Here is a 15,365-nt window from a genome sequence, read left to right on the forward strand (position 1 = left end):
GTGCACCATGTAATTTAGTTTGCTCAGCTTGGTGGCCCCCATCTAGACTCCTTTAAACATAGCAGGTCCCACATGTTGCATCTCCTATTTGCACTTGCCGACTAGCCATAGTAGGTAGTAACATAGAGTGGTAACATGCATATGTTATTAGTCTATATTACTACCTCCATAGTGGGTAGTAACATAGAGATAGTAACTTGAGGTTTTCATTTATTGTTTTCTGGGATCTATACTAGTACTTCAACTTTGTGATCTATATGTGACATGTATCAATATGAAATTTTGTTTGCCAGTACCCATATATAAATACAAGAACACAAATTCAAACGGACCCATAATAAATAATAAGTGCCAATATAATATAATTAAAATATATAAAACATGTTTAGCAATACATGGATCAAGTCTCGAATATAATCTATCGTCGCCCAAACTTTTTCCATATATGCTCAATCAAATCATTTTTTAGAGCCTTATGCATCGGACGATCATGAATTCTAGCATCTCTTTGAAGTACCTCACAAATATTGGCATGTCACCATGAGTAAATATTGATGGGAAAACATTGATGAGCCTGCTTCCTCATTCAAATCAAGCATATTCCCCGCCTCTTCTTTTTCATCCTCAACTATCATGTTGTGTAGAATGATATGCAGGCTAACATAATATGACGGAGATCGCCCCGGTCATATAAACGTGTCGGGCGCCGTAAAATAGACCATAGTGCCTGGAGCACACCAAATGCACGTTCCACATCCTTCCTTGCACCTTCTTGATGTTTAGCAAACAACCTCTGTTTTTCTGTTTGAGTCATCGGTATCGACTTCACGAATGCTGCCCACTCTGGGTATATTCCATCTACAAGGTAATAACCAAGTTGATATTCCTTCTCGTTGACATTATAGTTCACTCGAGGAGCTTGCCCTTTCAGTTGCTCAAGGAACAACGTCGACTGATTAAGCACGTTGATGTCGTTGTTGGATCCAGGAACACCAAAAAATGCATGCCATATCCAAAGATCCTGAGAAGCAACATCCTCTAGAATAAGAGTAGGGATGCCCTTATACCCACTGGTGAATTGTCCCTTCCACTCCATGGGACATTTGTCCCAACGCCAGTGCATACAGTCGAGGCTTCCTAACATGCCAGGAAAGGGGCCTTCTCATCCGAAATCTTCTACGAAATACCTTCTTCTTGTAGATAGGATTATCACAGAAATAGTCGCGTACCAATTGCTCAGCAGCTTCTTCACGTGGCCTGTTCACGTAAATCCTCGGACCACTTCTGCTTGATCTTCCTTGAGCATCAAGGCTTTCCTTCACTACTATTGCGATCTCCTTGGCGAATGAGTCTAACATGTCCATCTGGACAAGGGAGTGATCTAGTGTGTAGAGGGAGGAAGGATCGATGATACTTGCTTCAGCTTTATCATCGGAACCATCAGCCGGTTGATTGGTATCCATATTTTGGTGCCCTTGTACAGGATGCTGCACTTGCGAAGGTTGAAAATTATAATTATGCATTGGAGGGAATTGTCCAAAACTTAGCAAGTCGTCAGGTGCAGGGGTGTACATTGGCCTCCTGTTACAAATATCAGAAGTCATGAGCATAGTACAGTAGCAATGAAATTTTGTACAACACCTCATCTCTCTAACAGAAGTATTATAAATATTAAATTATCAAGCGCACTAGACAAATTCATGAGGTATGCAATTGGATTTGGTCAGAAACAGACTTAAACAAGATATTTTTTAGGCTACTGTAAGAGATAGACTTAACACGGAACACATCTATTTTGGTGACCTGGGGTATTTGGACTGTTCGAAATGATTGTATTTGGTCAGGTACATAACTTATTCCTCTTTGTATCAAAGTCTAACATGTAAATACTTATCTTAATAAAACTGCAGTAGGATAATCCTACTGTTTCTGCTATATATGAAGCATAATCAATCCTTTGTTCAAAAAGCATGTCCTAACTAGTGTCTCGATTTGATATATATCACCTGTTCAATGAAGAAAGCAAAAACAAAAGGATGTCAACTGAAGCTCACGGTTTTGGTAATTCAGGCCACACCTACACATGCTGAATCATACTTAGAAATTCAAACTTAGATGTGAGTAAAGACTTGGCAGTACAGAAATTCCCTGAAGACCTACACACGCTCAATCAAGTATTTGAGCTAAAGGAATTGCAATTGGCGAAGATTGAATTAAAAGCAGAAATTTATACTCCCTCCGTTGCTAAATATTTGTCTTTCTAGAGATTTCAACAAGTAACTACATACGAAGCAAAATGAGTGAATCTACACTCTAAAATATGTCTATATACATCCGTATGTGGTAGTCCATTTGAAATCTCTAAAAGACAAATATTTAGGAACGGAGGGAGTACCATGTAAGGTTTGCAGTAGAGGATTTCATGAGAGGGACGTACATGTACGGTGGTGTGGAGGGGCTGGCGGACAAGCTCGTCGGAGCGCCGGGGTAGAAGAGTTGTTGTGGCCAGCGGTTGGCGCACGAGCTTGCCGGGGCGCCAGGGATGTGTTGCTGCGACGGTGAGGTCGCCGATGACCGGACTAGTGCCGCCTCCTTACGGGCACCAAACTTGGCCATGATTCAGGTGGCCTCGCGTCGCCGGCCAGAGCTGCCGCTGGGCGGCGAGACGGAGAGCGGGGCGAGGGAGATGGAGGCGGCAGGGAGGGAGAGGATGGAGGCGGCAGGGAGGGAGAGGATATTTTTTTTCCTATTTGACATATAGTCTAAATTTCTTTCCTTACGTGATATTGCAGTCGGTTTCATTAGACTATTCCGTCAAATAAAAAATGGATGGACCAAAATACCCCTATGATAGTCCCTGGCCCATATCGAACAAAAAAAATATTCGGATCCCGATCTAGCCGTCCCTCTAGTCTCTGTTGTTTGAGAAAGCTAAGTCCAGTTACAATTTTTTTCAGTGCAAGTTACACGTATATTTAGAGTTATTCCTACATGCATGCACAGACTTGATTGCCCGGTTACTTCACGTACCATGCATGCATACATGCTCGCACACACGTATACTGGCCGATTACGTACATGCATCGGTCTACGTATTTGATCATATAGCTAGCTAACCTTGTAGATGTAGAGGTCCGGAGCAGTTCCCGTTGACGTCTCATCGACTCATACATATATCTAAACGTCCGCGCCTCAGTTCCAAATACCCGTATACCAGCGCCCTGGCCGGCGGTATTATACTTCACCGAATACTCAAATACTTGACTAATGCATGCATGCACCAGTGTAGTCTGGGCTGGCTGTAGTGTGTTAAATATGGTTGAGTTCTGCTATGTACATGCACGTATACAAATACCCGCTACGGAGCTTGTAGACGGGATTTCATTTCTCTATATTTCTGGGCTGGCCATGAAAGCTATGAGAAGTAACATACATAGCCTTTGGATTTATATAATTTCCATTTTATCTTTCTTTATGCACTTTCTCTGATAATCTCTTATGTACTTCTTGGCAATGTTTCCTTCGACCTCGTTAATTATGTTAAATGGGAAATGTTTTTCTTGGGAACTTGGTAGTACGTATTTACATTGTAATATCCTGCTCAATCCCGTGTAGATCCATAAGCATGCTATTTTTTTATGCTCCAATCATATAACTTCACAAAGTTCTCTGATAAGACAATGGGAGTCATTAGATTTAATAATCACATTCTCCCTACTTCAAACCATAAGAAATCATAAGTGTGTCTACACAGACTATTAGATGTTACAGTATTCAAATGTAAAGAAAAGATGTAGTAATATTCAAATATATATTTATATAAATCTCCTGATATTCAATTTTTTTGAAAAGTTTACAAAGTTTTGAAAACTATTTCATATTCTTAACATCCACGTGTTCCTCAAAATAGCTAGCCCGTGCATGTGCACGGGTTGATGACTAGTGTAACATAACTGTAGATATTGTCATGTACAGATGTTTGGTCACCTTATGCACAAGGGATAAAAGGGTCTTTTCACGTCTGTCTTTAACACCGTTAGTGAACAAAATGCACTAGAGTGTCATATTGGGAAAGAAATTTAGAGCAGATGTCAAACAGGGAAGAAAAATTTCTTCAGGGCCAAATAGGAAACCATATTTTAAGATAGTGTCAAATAAGGAATTCTCTCATTTTCCTTCGCGAGGGGGACGCCGCAGTGGATTGATTTGCATTAAAAAATTGTGGGACCAAGCACGAAGTTAGGGTAACCAGTTATGTTACTGCTATACTCTCTCTCCTCATTAAATCATTGCCACGTATGCAAATCTGTGGAGTTGGACTCTATGTTACTGCTGAAATTACTACCCACTATAGCTAGTCTGATATTTTTTGAGCGGCAAGAATAAAAACAGCAGGCTAAGCTTGACCCTGACTCTGTCCTTTTTAAATGGATCTAATCTCTTCGTACAGTTCGAGACACCAATATCCTTTACGTGTGCACATATACGCTTGTTGCATGCATACGTACAACATCAAGTAGTACTTGTGGTGGACGTGGCCTTCCAAAACAAATATTAGCTTCTACTCCCTCCGTTCCTAAATATTTGTCTTTCTAGATATTTCAAATGACTACTACATACGGATATATGTAGACATATTTTAGAGTGTAGGTTCACTCATTTTGCTCCGTATGTAGTCATTTGTTGAAATGCCTGGAAAGATAAATATTTAGGAACGGAGGGAGTATGGTGTACTCTTTCCTTCTTACATTATATGATTGCATACAATTTGACAGCGGTTGCGGCAAGAGCTCGTCGACGCGCATCCGGCGAGGTGGAGGGAAGAGGGTCGAGAGAGGTCGTAGATTGGGTGCTAGTTGGGTCAGGCTGTATAGCTAATTTGGGCCATGGATCGGCAACGTTTGTTCTACGAAAAAGCATAGATAATTAAAGTATATATATACCTCACAAAAAAAATTAAAGTATATATATGTATTAAATGGTTCATACAACTAAATATTTTTTATACTTATTAGATATATTTAGAGTATCACAAAAAAATATAGAGAAGAAACCAAATATACTTGGTTTATGTTGGTTTGGTTGCATGTTTTTATTTTCTGTTGGACAATTTTCCATAGCCTATATAAATGATTTAAGAAATTTTAGATGACTGCTTATTTATATATGAACATTATAGTTGGTTGTTTTCCCTGAGAGAAATGCAACATCTTTTTTTAATAATATGAAAAAGGGTTTTCTTTCTTACAAAATAAAACAATTGTGTTAGTTTCACTTTTATTTTTATTATATATGTTTATATGATGCAGTATAAAATACCGTTTATATTTCATCAAAGATAGAAAGTGATGGGTTTCAACATATGCATTGATGTAACGATGACAGACCGAACTAAAACACCACGAGAAGAGGTGCATATAGCTAACCATTCTTTGTATGTATGTTATAGATGATAATACAAATGGTGTACTTTTATATATTCTTTTTAGAATATAGGAGACGTAGATATGGATTTTGGAGATGCACAAAAGGAATCCATCGACAAGGGTCCGAAGCGACGTCGCTGAAAGGGGCCAAAAATTCACCGAGTTTTTTTACAACATAATGATGTGAAAGCGGTGATATCTCATAACAAACCAAAAAAGGATGCCAATCTAAATGTTATCTGCCAGGACCGGATTTTCGGGATATTAATTTCCCAAAAGCGGCCCTTGTGCTCACCAGCCCCAGGATTACTGTTAGCTGATGAGACATCAACTTGTTACAGAAACTCCAAGCAAAATACAAAATATGAAGTGCAAGACCATTTTGGCCTATGGGTACAACAATTGGTCTCTAGTGGTTGATGGCGGAAGCGGTTTGCGGATCATCAGCGTCTATGGGACTCCATTTCCCACAGGAACAGCTGACCAGGATAACTCCTATCTTCGCGAGGCTGCTATCACCATTACGTAGGTTCCGGGGCTGTCATCGCAACGCTCCTTTCCACGCAAGAAATCTGGCCAAGACAATAGCCAGGGACAAGCCAGTGAGTACTTTGAATGTACTCACAAACATTAAGAACACAGGTATAATATAGCCATTGATAATCATGTTTTGAAATATTCCATGATCACTTCGTCAGTTATGAAATAAGGTTCATGATGCACGCAAGCAGATCATTCAAATAAAACATGAGTAAACAATCAGGGAGTAGAAATGAAAAGCACCGATCGGGTGTCTGAAGCGACGCCTCGAAAGGATAATAATATGAAGCGTGCCTCAGTCGGTCGTCTGTGCGACACCACATAAAGGGCTTATAAGTAAATGAAATAACAAGCATGCCACAGTTGGGCGTCTGTGCGACACCACATAAAGGGCTTATAAGTAAATGAAATGACAAGCATGCCACAGTCGGGCGTCTGAGCGACACCACATAAAGGGCTTATAAGTAAATGAAATAACAAGCATGCCATAGTCGGGCGTCTGTGCGACACCACATAAAGGGCTTATAAGTAAATGAAATGACAAGCATGCCACAGTCGGGCGTCTGAGCGACACCACATAAAGGGCTTATATAAGAATAATCACGGTGAATATCCAGGAGGTAGAACCGTCCCAGGGATACTCAATAATTCAAATAACATAAATGGTTAGTCCATAATAATAATAATCATAATCATCATACGTCACCGGTCATAATCAATGTTCTCGTTTAGTAGTTTTTCCTCCGAAGACCGACACTAAGACCGACACTTGACCCATCCCAGACTGTAGTCCTTAACCATGGACACGGCTATTCGAATAGGTATTATATCTCTGCAGAGGGTGTACTCTATACCCACGAGTAACGGATCTCTTTAGTCCATCGGAACTAATTCCGTCTACGGTCTTTTAATTGAAAACCCACCTAACCGCACACACCAGCCAACCTCACCGGTGTCTGGAATCACCCTTGACACCTGTTAAGCAAAACTCTAAGTGGGGAGGCTACAATCTCGACTTAGCATGGGATCACAAAATTTATACCGCGCGCAAACTGGGGGGAGCTACCCCCTTCGGCTACAACCGAAAACACCCATGCCCCCGGACCAGGTGGCATGCCTACCGGATGCAGCCGGTATCTTCCACCATGGCCTCTCTGTACGGTGTGTTCTAGGACAGGGGTTGACAACTTACTGAACCGTACCCTACCTACGGCAGGGACAAGTGGTAGCACGAAACAAGTATGGGGGTTGCTGGAACAAGACTCGATCTACGGCCGACTCAGGAGGCTTAAGTATTTCCTGCATGATTAGCTCAAGGATAATATTTCACATCCATCAGACACAATCACCACTCATCATACCTCCCCCTGCCCCACCGGTCATAACCGTCTCGGCGAGGGACAAGCTCGTGTCTACCCAAGACAGATACTTTCCTGGATCCTTCCCGGTAGGCACGAGAGGCATATGAGGGTGATTGCTATCACAAGTATGTCCATTTCCAACAGCAAAAATTTCCATTTTTGCACTCAAAGCGTATGATCACATCGTCACATAAAAATAACTAATGCTTCATGTCGAGGTGGTGTTATAACCGTATCAAACAACCCACGAAATATTATGCCAGGGTTCAGAATGCTTGCCTTCAAGGTGTGGAGAGGCACGGGGCATTCCAAAACTTTTGAAAGTTTTCTCCTTCTTCAAATTCCTATTTTTGAAAATATTCAAATAACACATACTTTAAAAACAGTACAAAAAAGTTGTTTGGAAAATTTTGAAATAAATATGAAAATAAACTAGACAACATTTGGGAAACAACAGAAAAAGAATCAAGTCATTTGGATTTATATTTAAAAAGTTATAGCCAGTCAAAGTTTCAGTCAAACTCTGTTTTTTTAAATAAAACAGAAAAGAAAAGTTTCAGATAAGAATACGCTTTCGAAGCAGGGGATACGCACTTGGGGGTTTTACGCCTTCACTTATCCAGCGTGGACGGGCGCGTAGGTCACTGACAGTGGGTCCACAGGGCCCACTGATCAGGTTTGACCAGTCCTCTCTCCCTCCTCTTCCTCTGCCCGAACGGAGGCGGGACTCCGGTGATCAACGCCAGCGAACGGCGGCTCCCCGTGGGCTCCAGAGGGTCGGGATGGATCCGCAAGACCGGGGCGGTCCTCCCGGTGGTCGTTGGGTCGGCGGGGGTGGAGGGAGTCGCCGGCGGCGAGCTCCGCGGCGGAGGAGGCTTCGGGTGGGTTTTGGGGTTCTGGGCTGCAGTGGTTCCTGATCGCATATGAGAGGCTGGGCAGCTCCGCCAGGTTGAGGGGAGTTGAGTGGTGTCGCTGGATGGGCAGGGGAGGGTCTGCTCGCGACGAATTGGACCAGAGCATGGCGGCGGCCGAACTCGTCGGAGGTGAGGAAGACGACCTCCTCCCGTCGTTCTCTGGCTATGGGGTCACTTGGAGGATGGTATGGGGCTGCCTGAGGGCTTAGACGAGCTCGGGGGCCTCCTTTTATAGTGCAACGAGGTCAGTTTTGCGGCGGCCGTGGATAAGCTCGTCGGCGATCGCCGTTCTGTAGGTGCAGGGTGACGTGGAGCTGGCCGGCGCATTCCGACGAGTTCCATACTGCTCAAGGGGCGAGCTGGCGCGCGTGTATGTCTTGGGCAGTGCTGCCATGGCCGGGGCCTGTTGCGGCCGTCAGCTAGCTGCCACGGCCGACCTGACGGCGGCGCTGTGGGGTGCCAGAGGTGGTCGGGGTGGCTCTGCGGTGTAGGAGAAGACGGGGCGCGCTGGCTGCGGTTGGCCAAGGGCCAGAACGGGCGCGGGGTGGGCGGCAGTGAGACGCGGTGGCTCGGTGCACGCGCGTGCAAAACGTGCGCTCTGGGCACGCCCAGAGCACGCACGCTAGCTGCTCGACGAAGTGCCAATGCATGCTACAGGGCTTGGATGAGGCTGGCAATAAGCAGACCTAGGTTAGGACTAGCTAGGAGCTTAGTGGACAAGGTTGCTGGGTCAGTGGTTCAAGTTCATATAGCAAACTAAAAACCATGCCAATTCTGGCTATGCACACAGGGTGAAGGCAACTCTTGGGGTGGCCCAAATTTCCAGATCATAGTCTCTTTGGATGAATAAGAGGGTGGTGAAGTTAGTTTGCCAAAAGCTCAAACTTGTTAGTGTAAGTTTTGCAAATCTCCAGTTTTGGACAGAAGGAAAAAGGCATGATTGCATGCACTTAAAATCCTCCAATGGGTCCACTCTCCTGGACTTAAGGGTTTTACAGGATGGGCTATAAGTAGGAAAAGGAATCATAGCTAAAAGGGGAAGTTAAATGATGGTTGCTGTACAAATCACCATGCTGGACCAGTATGAAAAAGAGGTTGGTTCACTCAAATATTTCAAAGAACATCCAGGGGTTTTTGCTTAAAGTTGAATAATATACTCCTATGAACATCCCATAGTTTTGGTGGAAATTTTAAAGAAATATTTAAAGGGGTTGTAGTGCAAAATTGTCCATTGGACCAGATTTGAAAACTTGGTGTAGAGCTCAAAAGATTAAATGAATGAAATATATTTTTGCATGGAAGTGATTTAAAAACATCACATGACAACTCCAAATTTTGGTGAAAATTTTAAATAAATTTATCAAGTGGTTGTAGTTCAAAAAAGAGCTCCAAAACTAATGAAAAATCATTTTAGGAATAAAGCTCAGAGAGAAATGATTGTGCAAATAAGTTCCACTGATAATAGAAATGTTTTTTTTTCTTGAAAGGGCAAACAAGTCCAATAATATATTTGGATAGTTTTTACTTGGGGTAAAAACTGCATAATAACAAAGAAAAAAATGGCTTTGAAATCAAGGGAAAAATCCAAAAAATGAAAGTTTAAATTTCCTGGCAAAATTTTAATCAATGAAACAAGGTCAAAATTTTGGGGTGTCACATTATCGCACAAGGTATTTTTTTCAATATTATTATCGATCTTTCCATTTTCATATTGCTTTTTGTATTCAACTAATTTGGCTCATTTTTGTATCGTGTCAACATACTATGTTTATAGAACTCTTGCAAAATATTCAAGAACCTGTGGCAACGCACAGGCATTCTACTAGTCTGTATAGTGCCACTGTCGGGGCGTCACACTTCCGGCCTTTAGAAGATCAAAATTTTCAGAAATTCAAATACCACACAGAAGTATGCCAACATATATTGATTCTTTCTCATGTTGCTCCGTACTTACATGTAATACTATTGATAAATATTTTTGCCTATGATTTATGAAAATACTAATGTATGGTTTTAGAATAGCAAATGCTAAATCTACCATATTGTCTAGCCCATAAATGAAAATATTTTTTGATGAAATTGTATATGCAGATAACGTCTACAAGTACATCTCTTTCTCTTTTTTTGCGGGATGCAAGTACATCTCTTCTGTAATGAAACTTTAAAATGCTTTTATTTATTTGAGAAAGAGGCTAACTGGAGCCAGGGTCAATTTTGAATTTTCCTATGCTTCTTATCCTACTAGATTGGAGTATTGCGCTGTGATGCATCGTTGTGTACACAACTGAAAGACGCGGCAGACCGAAAGCCTTAGAGTGATGCATTCCTTTTCATGACACCTGTAAGCCTTGCTATTTTCTCAAAAAAAAAACCTGTACGCCTTGCTCACAGTAAAGTAACTGCATTCTGGCCACAATAACCTCTCCTGCTAAATGAATCACACTTATTGAAGAGAGTACATATAACATAAGCAGCACAGTTCCACCTGATGATCTCCATTACAATTCACAAGTTGGCCATAGGCTACTGTTGAGAACTCAAAACAGGACGCATGTTACTCAAACAAACAGAAGATAAGCACTGAGCACAGTTCGGCACACTGGTCATGATTCCAAAAGGAGCAAACCTTAACACCACCATATAACTAATCATGCTACATTCGCTGGGCCTGGGAGGGACAACCTTAATATCACAGAATCACATCAAAAGCACAAACAGGCAGCTACAAGTTACTACAAACATCCCACCCACAGGTGTTCACCATAACTCTGCTACTCCTGGTTGCTAATACCACTACAAGCTCAGTAGCCATTTGCTCCGAGATAGACCAGCATAACTGGGAGCAATTTTAACCAGGGCAATCCAATCAACAGATACAAATTCTTACCTAAAAAACAGATACAAATTCTTGAACTGCTATCCCCGGAGTGACCTTACTGGCTCTCTTCCTCTTCGCCTTCCATCTCTTCCTCGTCTTCCTTGTTACCGGAATCGCTGCCACTACCAATGCCTCCGGCATCCGCAGCACCAACATTGTTCTGGTTGTACTGGTAAGATGGGCGCCGTGAGGCATGGTGATGCCTGTCGTCCTTGACACGGTACCGGACATGGTGATTGCTGCTGGCCCTGACATCGGTTGCCATAGAGGCTCTCCTTGGACCGTTGCCATCAGCAGTAGCTGGCGAGTCACCATCTTCTGCTGTAGAGGCTGAATTACCGACCATGGCAGCGGCAGCAAGTGGGACAGCGAGTGGAGCACCATTGTTGGCCTTTGAGATCTCCATCTCCATCTTGAGGAAGAACTGCACACGCTGGTCCTCCAGCTCGCGTGCGGCATCCAGGCGGTTCCGCTCCATCCGGAGCTCATGCTCCCCTTTTGAGGACTCCACGCGCTCGTATGTCTCCCCAAGCCGTCGAATCGCCTGTGCCAGGTCGCGCAGGCCCTGTGCACGGTCGCTGCTGTCCGCTCCATTCGCCGACTCCTCGAGGCGTTGCCTCTTGCCGTTCACGGCCTCAGCCAGTGGTTCAGGTGGGAACCCGTCGGACGACTCCGACGATGCTGACGCCTGGGGCGGCGATGGCAGCCTCCGCTTCATACCTATCGAGGGAAAGGCCGTGCGGGTGCGCTGAGGGAAGTTGACACGCGGGGCCATAGGTGCGGTGCTCCGGTTGCTGGGATTGGAGGAGCCAGAATTTCCTGCTGCCCCGCCAGAATTGCCCAGGAGCTTCTGGACTGGGGCGAGGAGGAAGTCAAGGCGGTCGAAGAATGGCCATGAGGAGTCCGACTTGGCCTTCTCGACTTTGTACTTCTTCTTGAGGGTGTCGATACGGTTCTTGCACTGGACGTCGGACTTGGGCGGCTTGGAGTAGCCATCGCGGGAGGAGACGACCTCGGCAACCTCCTGCCACTGCGGGTGGCGTAGGCTGCCGCGGCCGAGCGCGACAAAGCGCTCACCCCAGGCGTCGATCAGCGTGGAGGTGGCGCCGTCGCTCCAGGCGTCCTCCCTGCCCCCGCCCCCGCCGCCGCCGCTGCTGGAGGGACCATGCTTATGAATAGGGATGGCGAGGGCGAGGTGGCCGGGGGGCACGGCGGCGACGGTGACGGGGTCGGCGACCGGAAGCGGGGAAGGGGAGCGCGACGGTGACGGCGAGGGCGACGGGGAGGCGGCACCGTCGTCATCCATGAGCGGAGATCTGGAGGTCGTCGGTCGGCGGCGGGCGAGGGTTTGGGGATATTTCCAGGATGCGGAATTGTTCGGGATGCATTTGCATTTTGTGGCGTGCGGTGGCCGTCGTGTTCGGCGGCGATGGGAGAAGGTGTTTATCTTTGTTTTTTACGGTGTGCTGTTGTACATTCTTGAGTGACTTATCCATATTTTCATTTCTCCTATTTACCACTGTCATCAATAAATTACGTTTTTAAAATTAAACATTTAAATTAATTAACCAGATATTGAAATATGGATGGGCTAAACCCATCCTAAAATTTCAGAAAATTCTATAAGGACACACTGGTGTCACGACAAAGAAAATGGTGCAAGGCAGAGCAACTATTCAGCGAGTTCTCCTTCACGAGCCCTCCCAAGGTCCATTTTTGGTAGGCTGTGCGGCGCCACGGGTCGTGCTCTAGGGGCTCCCTTCGAATTTTGTTTGTTTATTTATTTTTATGTACGCGTTTTTAGCTTTCAGATGATTTTTTTTTGTTTCTCAACTTTTCAGGGTTTTCCATTATTCTTAGGTTTTGGACAAAAAAACATTTTTTTTGTGAAAAACGCTTTTTTCTTCTTGTGATAGGCATAGATTTCATTTAAATGTAGGCATGGATTTGCTTTCATGAGAGTCATAGTCATGCCTCTCGGAAAAAGAACATATTTTTTCGATGAAGGACAAATTTACTTCTCGAGGAGGCACGGATTCGCTTCCCTGAAAAGAACAATCGTGCCTCTCGGAAAAAGAAAAATTGTGTTTTTTTCTTCCGCGAGTGGCACATACTTCTTGTGATATTCGCTTTCGCGAGAGGCACAATCACGCCTATCCGAAGAAGGAAAAGAACACATATGTTTTTTATTTCGTGAGAGACACTGATTTACTTCTCGTGGAGGCATGAATTTGCTTCTGCGAGAGGCACAATCCTGCCTCCCGGAAAAGAAAAAAATGTTTTCTTTCTTTTCCACGAGAGGCATAGATTTGCTTCTCGTGAAGGCATGAATTTGTTTCCGCAAGAGGCACAATCGTGCCTCTTAGAAAAAGGAAAAACGTGTTTTCCTTTTTCCGCGAGAGGCAGAGATTTGCTTCTCGTGAAGGCACAAATTTGTTTCCGCGAGAGTCACAGTTGTGCCTCTTCGGAAAGGAAAAAAGAACATGCTCCCGATTCGGATTTTTCATAAAAAAATCATCGAAAACTATCAACATGGGATCTAGTTTGAAGCTGTCGACGTGATGAATCCAACGATGAAAATGATTCGAGATTCAAACGCACGGTTTAAGAGATAAAACTTTTTAATAAACAAATCTACAAAAAAGGGAGAACTCCGAGATTGGTCTCTCCCACCTCCCAAGTTGCGACAAGTGGCGCACATGTAGCGCGCCACTTGTCACAACCTGATGAGGTGGGAGAGACCTTTGCAAATGTACTTCTAAATTAATGATTTCGGGTGGAAGTTTAGTACCACTCGGATTTGGAGAAAAGACTTGGACCTCTTTATAATGGGCTCTTCTTCCATATGTTATTAGAGCTTGAGAAGAGAAGTGGTTTCAGCACACTTCACTATACCGGATACCCATCAGTAATTGAAGGGTATAGTGATGGGAATTGTGATATATGATGTTGATGAGATGAAGTCTACAATTGGATATGTATTTACACTTAGAGGTGGCGCTATTTTATGGAAGTCTTGCAAGCAAACATCTGGCCAGTTAAGAATCTGGAACCCTTTACCAAAGGACTATCACATTTGTGATGGAAAATGCATCGAGGGAGATGGGTATGAGACCCACACGAGTTGCCATGGTGGTAACCCAACCAATATGATCAAAACACTCTACTATTAGTAGTGTTCTAGGAGGTGCAAGCTATAAAATATTTTCTACAACTCATTAGGTATCTGCTAAACTTGTGACTCAAATACTTCTTTCCGCAATCTAATTGAAGAAACAAAATTTTCTTATTACAATAAATTCTATTTTATTCTGAAAATCTCCTGAAACATTTCAAAGGATCCAGATTTATGTCTCAATAAGTAAATATATATATTTACTTGAGTCATCTTGACGATAGATAAATCCACTACTTGCAACAATACTTATTGCAATACGCACATCAATATGCACATTTCCAACTATTTTGTTGCTCGTTCTTTATTGCCGGTGAATGATATTTTAGTTTACTTCACTAAAATTGGATGAAAGTTGCAAGTGTCAGATGATTCATAATCAGATGACTTCAAAATCCATCACTATGGAATTTCCCCATGCTGGTTTATCCAATGTGACTAAATGAAGTGCCACACAGATGTGGTATTCTTTTAGTCTTGCGACATTTAGCATCGTGTTATGGATGTTCAATTTTATCATCAATATTCATAACATACATCTTTTTCACAATAGGAGTCATTGGTGCAGCGAGCTGCTATACAAACTGTTTTTAACCCCTTTCTGCGACGACATTCTGAACCGTCGCCAAGTGAGTGTGTGCAATAGGGGGGTCCTTCCCATACAACCTACAAACCGTCGGGATAGGCCCTCCGGTCACACAAACGCCAGGCAAAATGATGTGCGATGGGCGAGCGATCAAATACAGTTATACATGCCCAATCGGTTCCGGTCGTAAGTACATCCCACACAGTCAGTCCCAGAGAAACGTTTCCATCTGTTATGTAGATTCCACACAGTCAATCCAAGGAATATGTTTCTGTTCTTATGTACATCCCACACAATCAATCCAAGAAGTATATTTCCGTTCATATATACATCCCACACAGTCAATCGAGGGAAAACGTTTCCGTTCATATATACATCCCACACAGTTTTATGTATAGCCTCGTGTGTGATAGGTGTAACAATCACACATGCTCTGCCTCGGTTAACCATTTGCTTTTATTCAACTACATCACACACGATTTGAT

The 15,365-nt window shown here is 43.4% G+C and overlaps 1 protein-coding gene and 1 pseudogene across 1 annotated transcript; both read right to left on the minus strand.

The window, feature by feature from the left end:
- Positions 1-418: 418 nt before the first annotated feature.
- Positions 419-8,635, minus strand: LOC125516787 (annotated as a pseudogene).
- A 2,212-nt stretch (positions 8,636-10,847) lies between these two features.
- LOC125513531 (trihelix transcription factor ASIL1-like) lies at positions 10,848-12,566 on the minus strand. Its single transcript, XM_048678661.1, has one exon. The coding sequence runs from the start codon at positions 12,423-12,425 to the stop codon at positions 11,175-11,177; it is 1,251 nt and encodes a 416-aa protein (XP_048534618.1). The 5' UTR covers positions 12,426-12,566; the 3' UTR covers positions 10,848-11,174.
- Between the last annotated feature and the right edge of the window lie 2,799 nt (positions 12,567-15,365).

Source organism: Triticum urartu, chromosome 6 (assembly GCF_003073215.2).
Source record: "Triticum urartu cultivar G1812 chromosome 6, Tu2.1, whole genome shotgun sequence".
In the NCBI taxonomy this organism is placed as follows: domain Eukaryota; kingdom Viridiplantae; phylum Streptophyta; class Magnoliopsida; order Poales; family Poaceae; genus Triticum; species Triticum urartu.

Bases quoted from the DNA above. Each gene is read 5' to 3' on its own strand.
- LOC125513531 (XM_048678661.1), bottom strand. From the start codon at position 12,425: ATGGATGACGACGGTGCCGCCTCCCCGTCGCCCTCGCCGTCACCGTCG.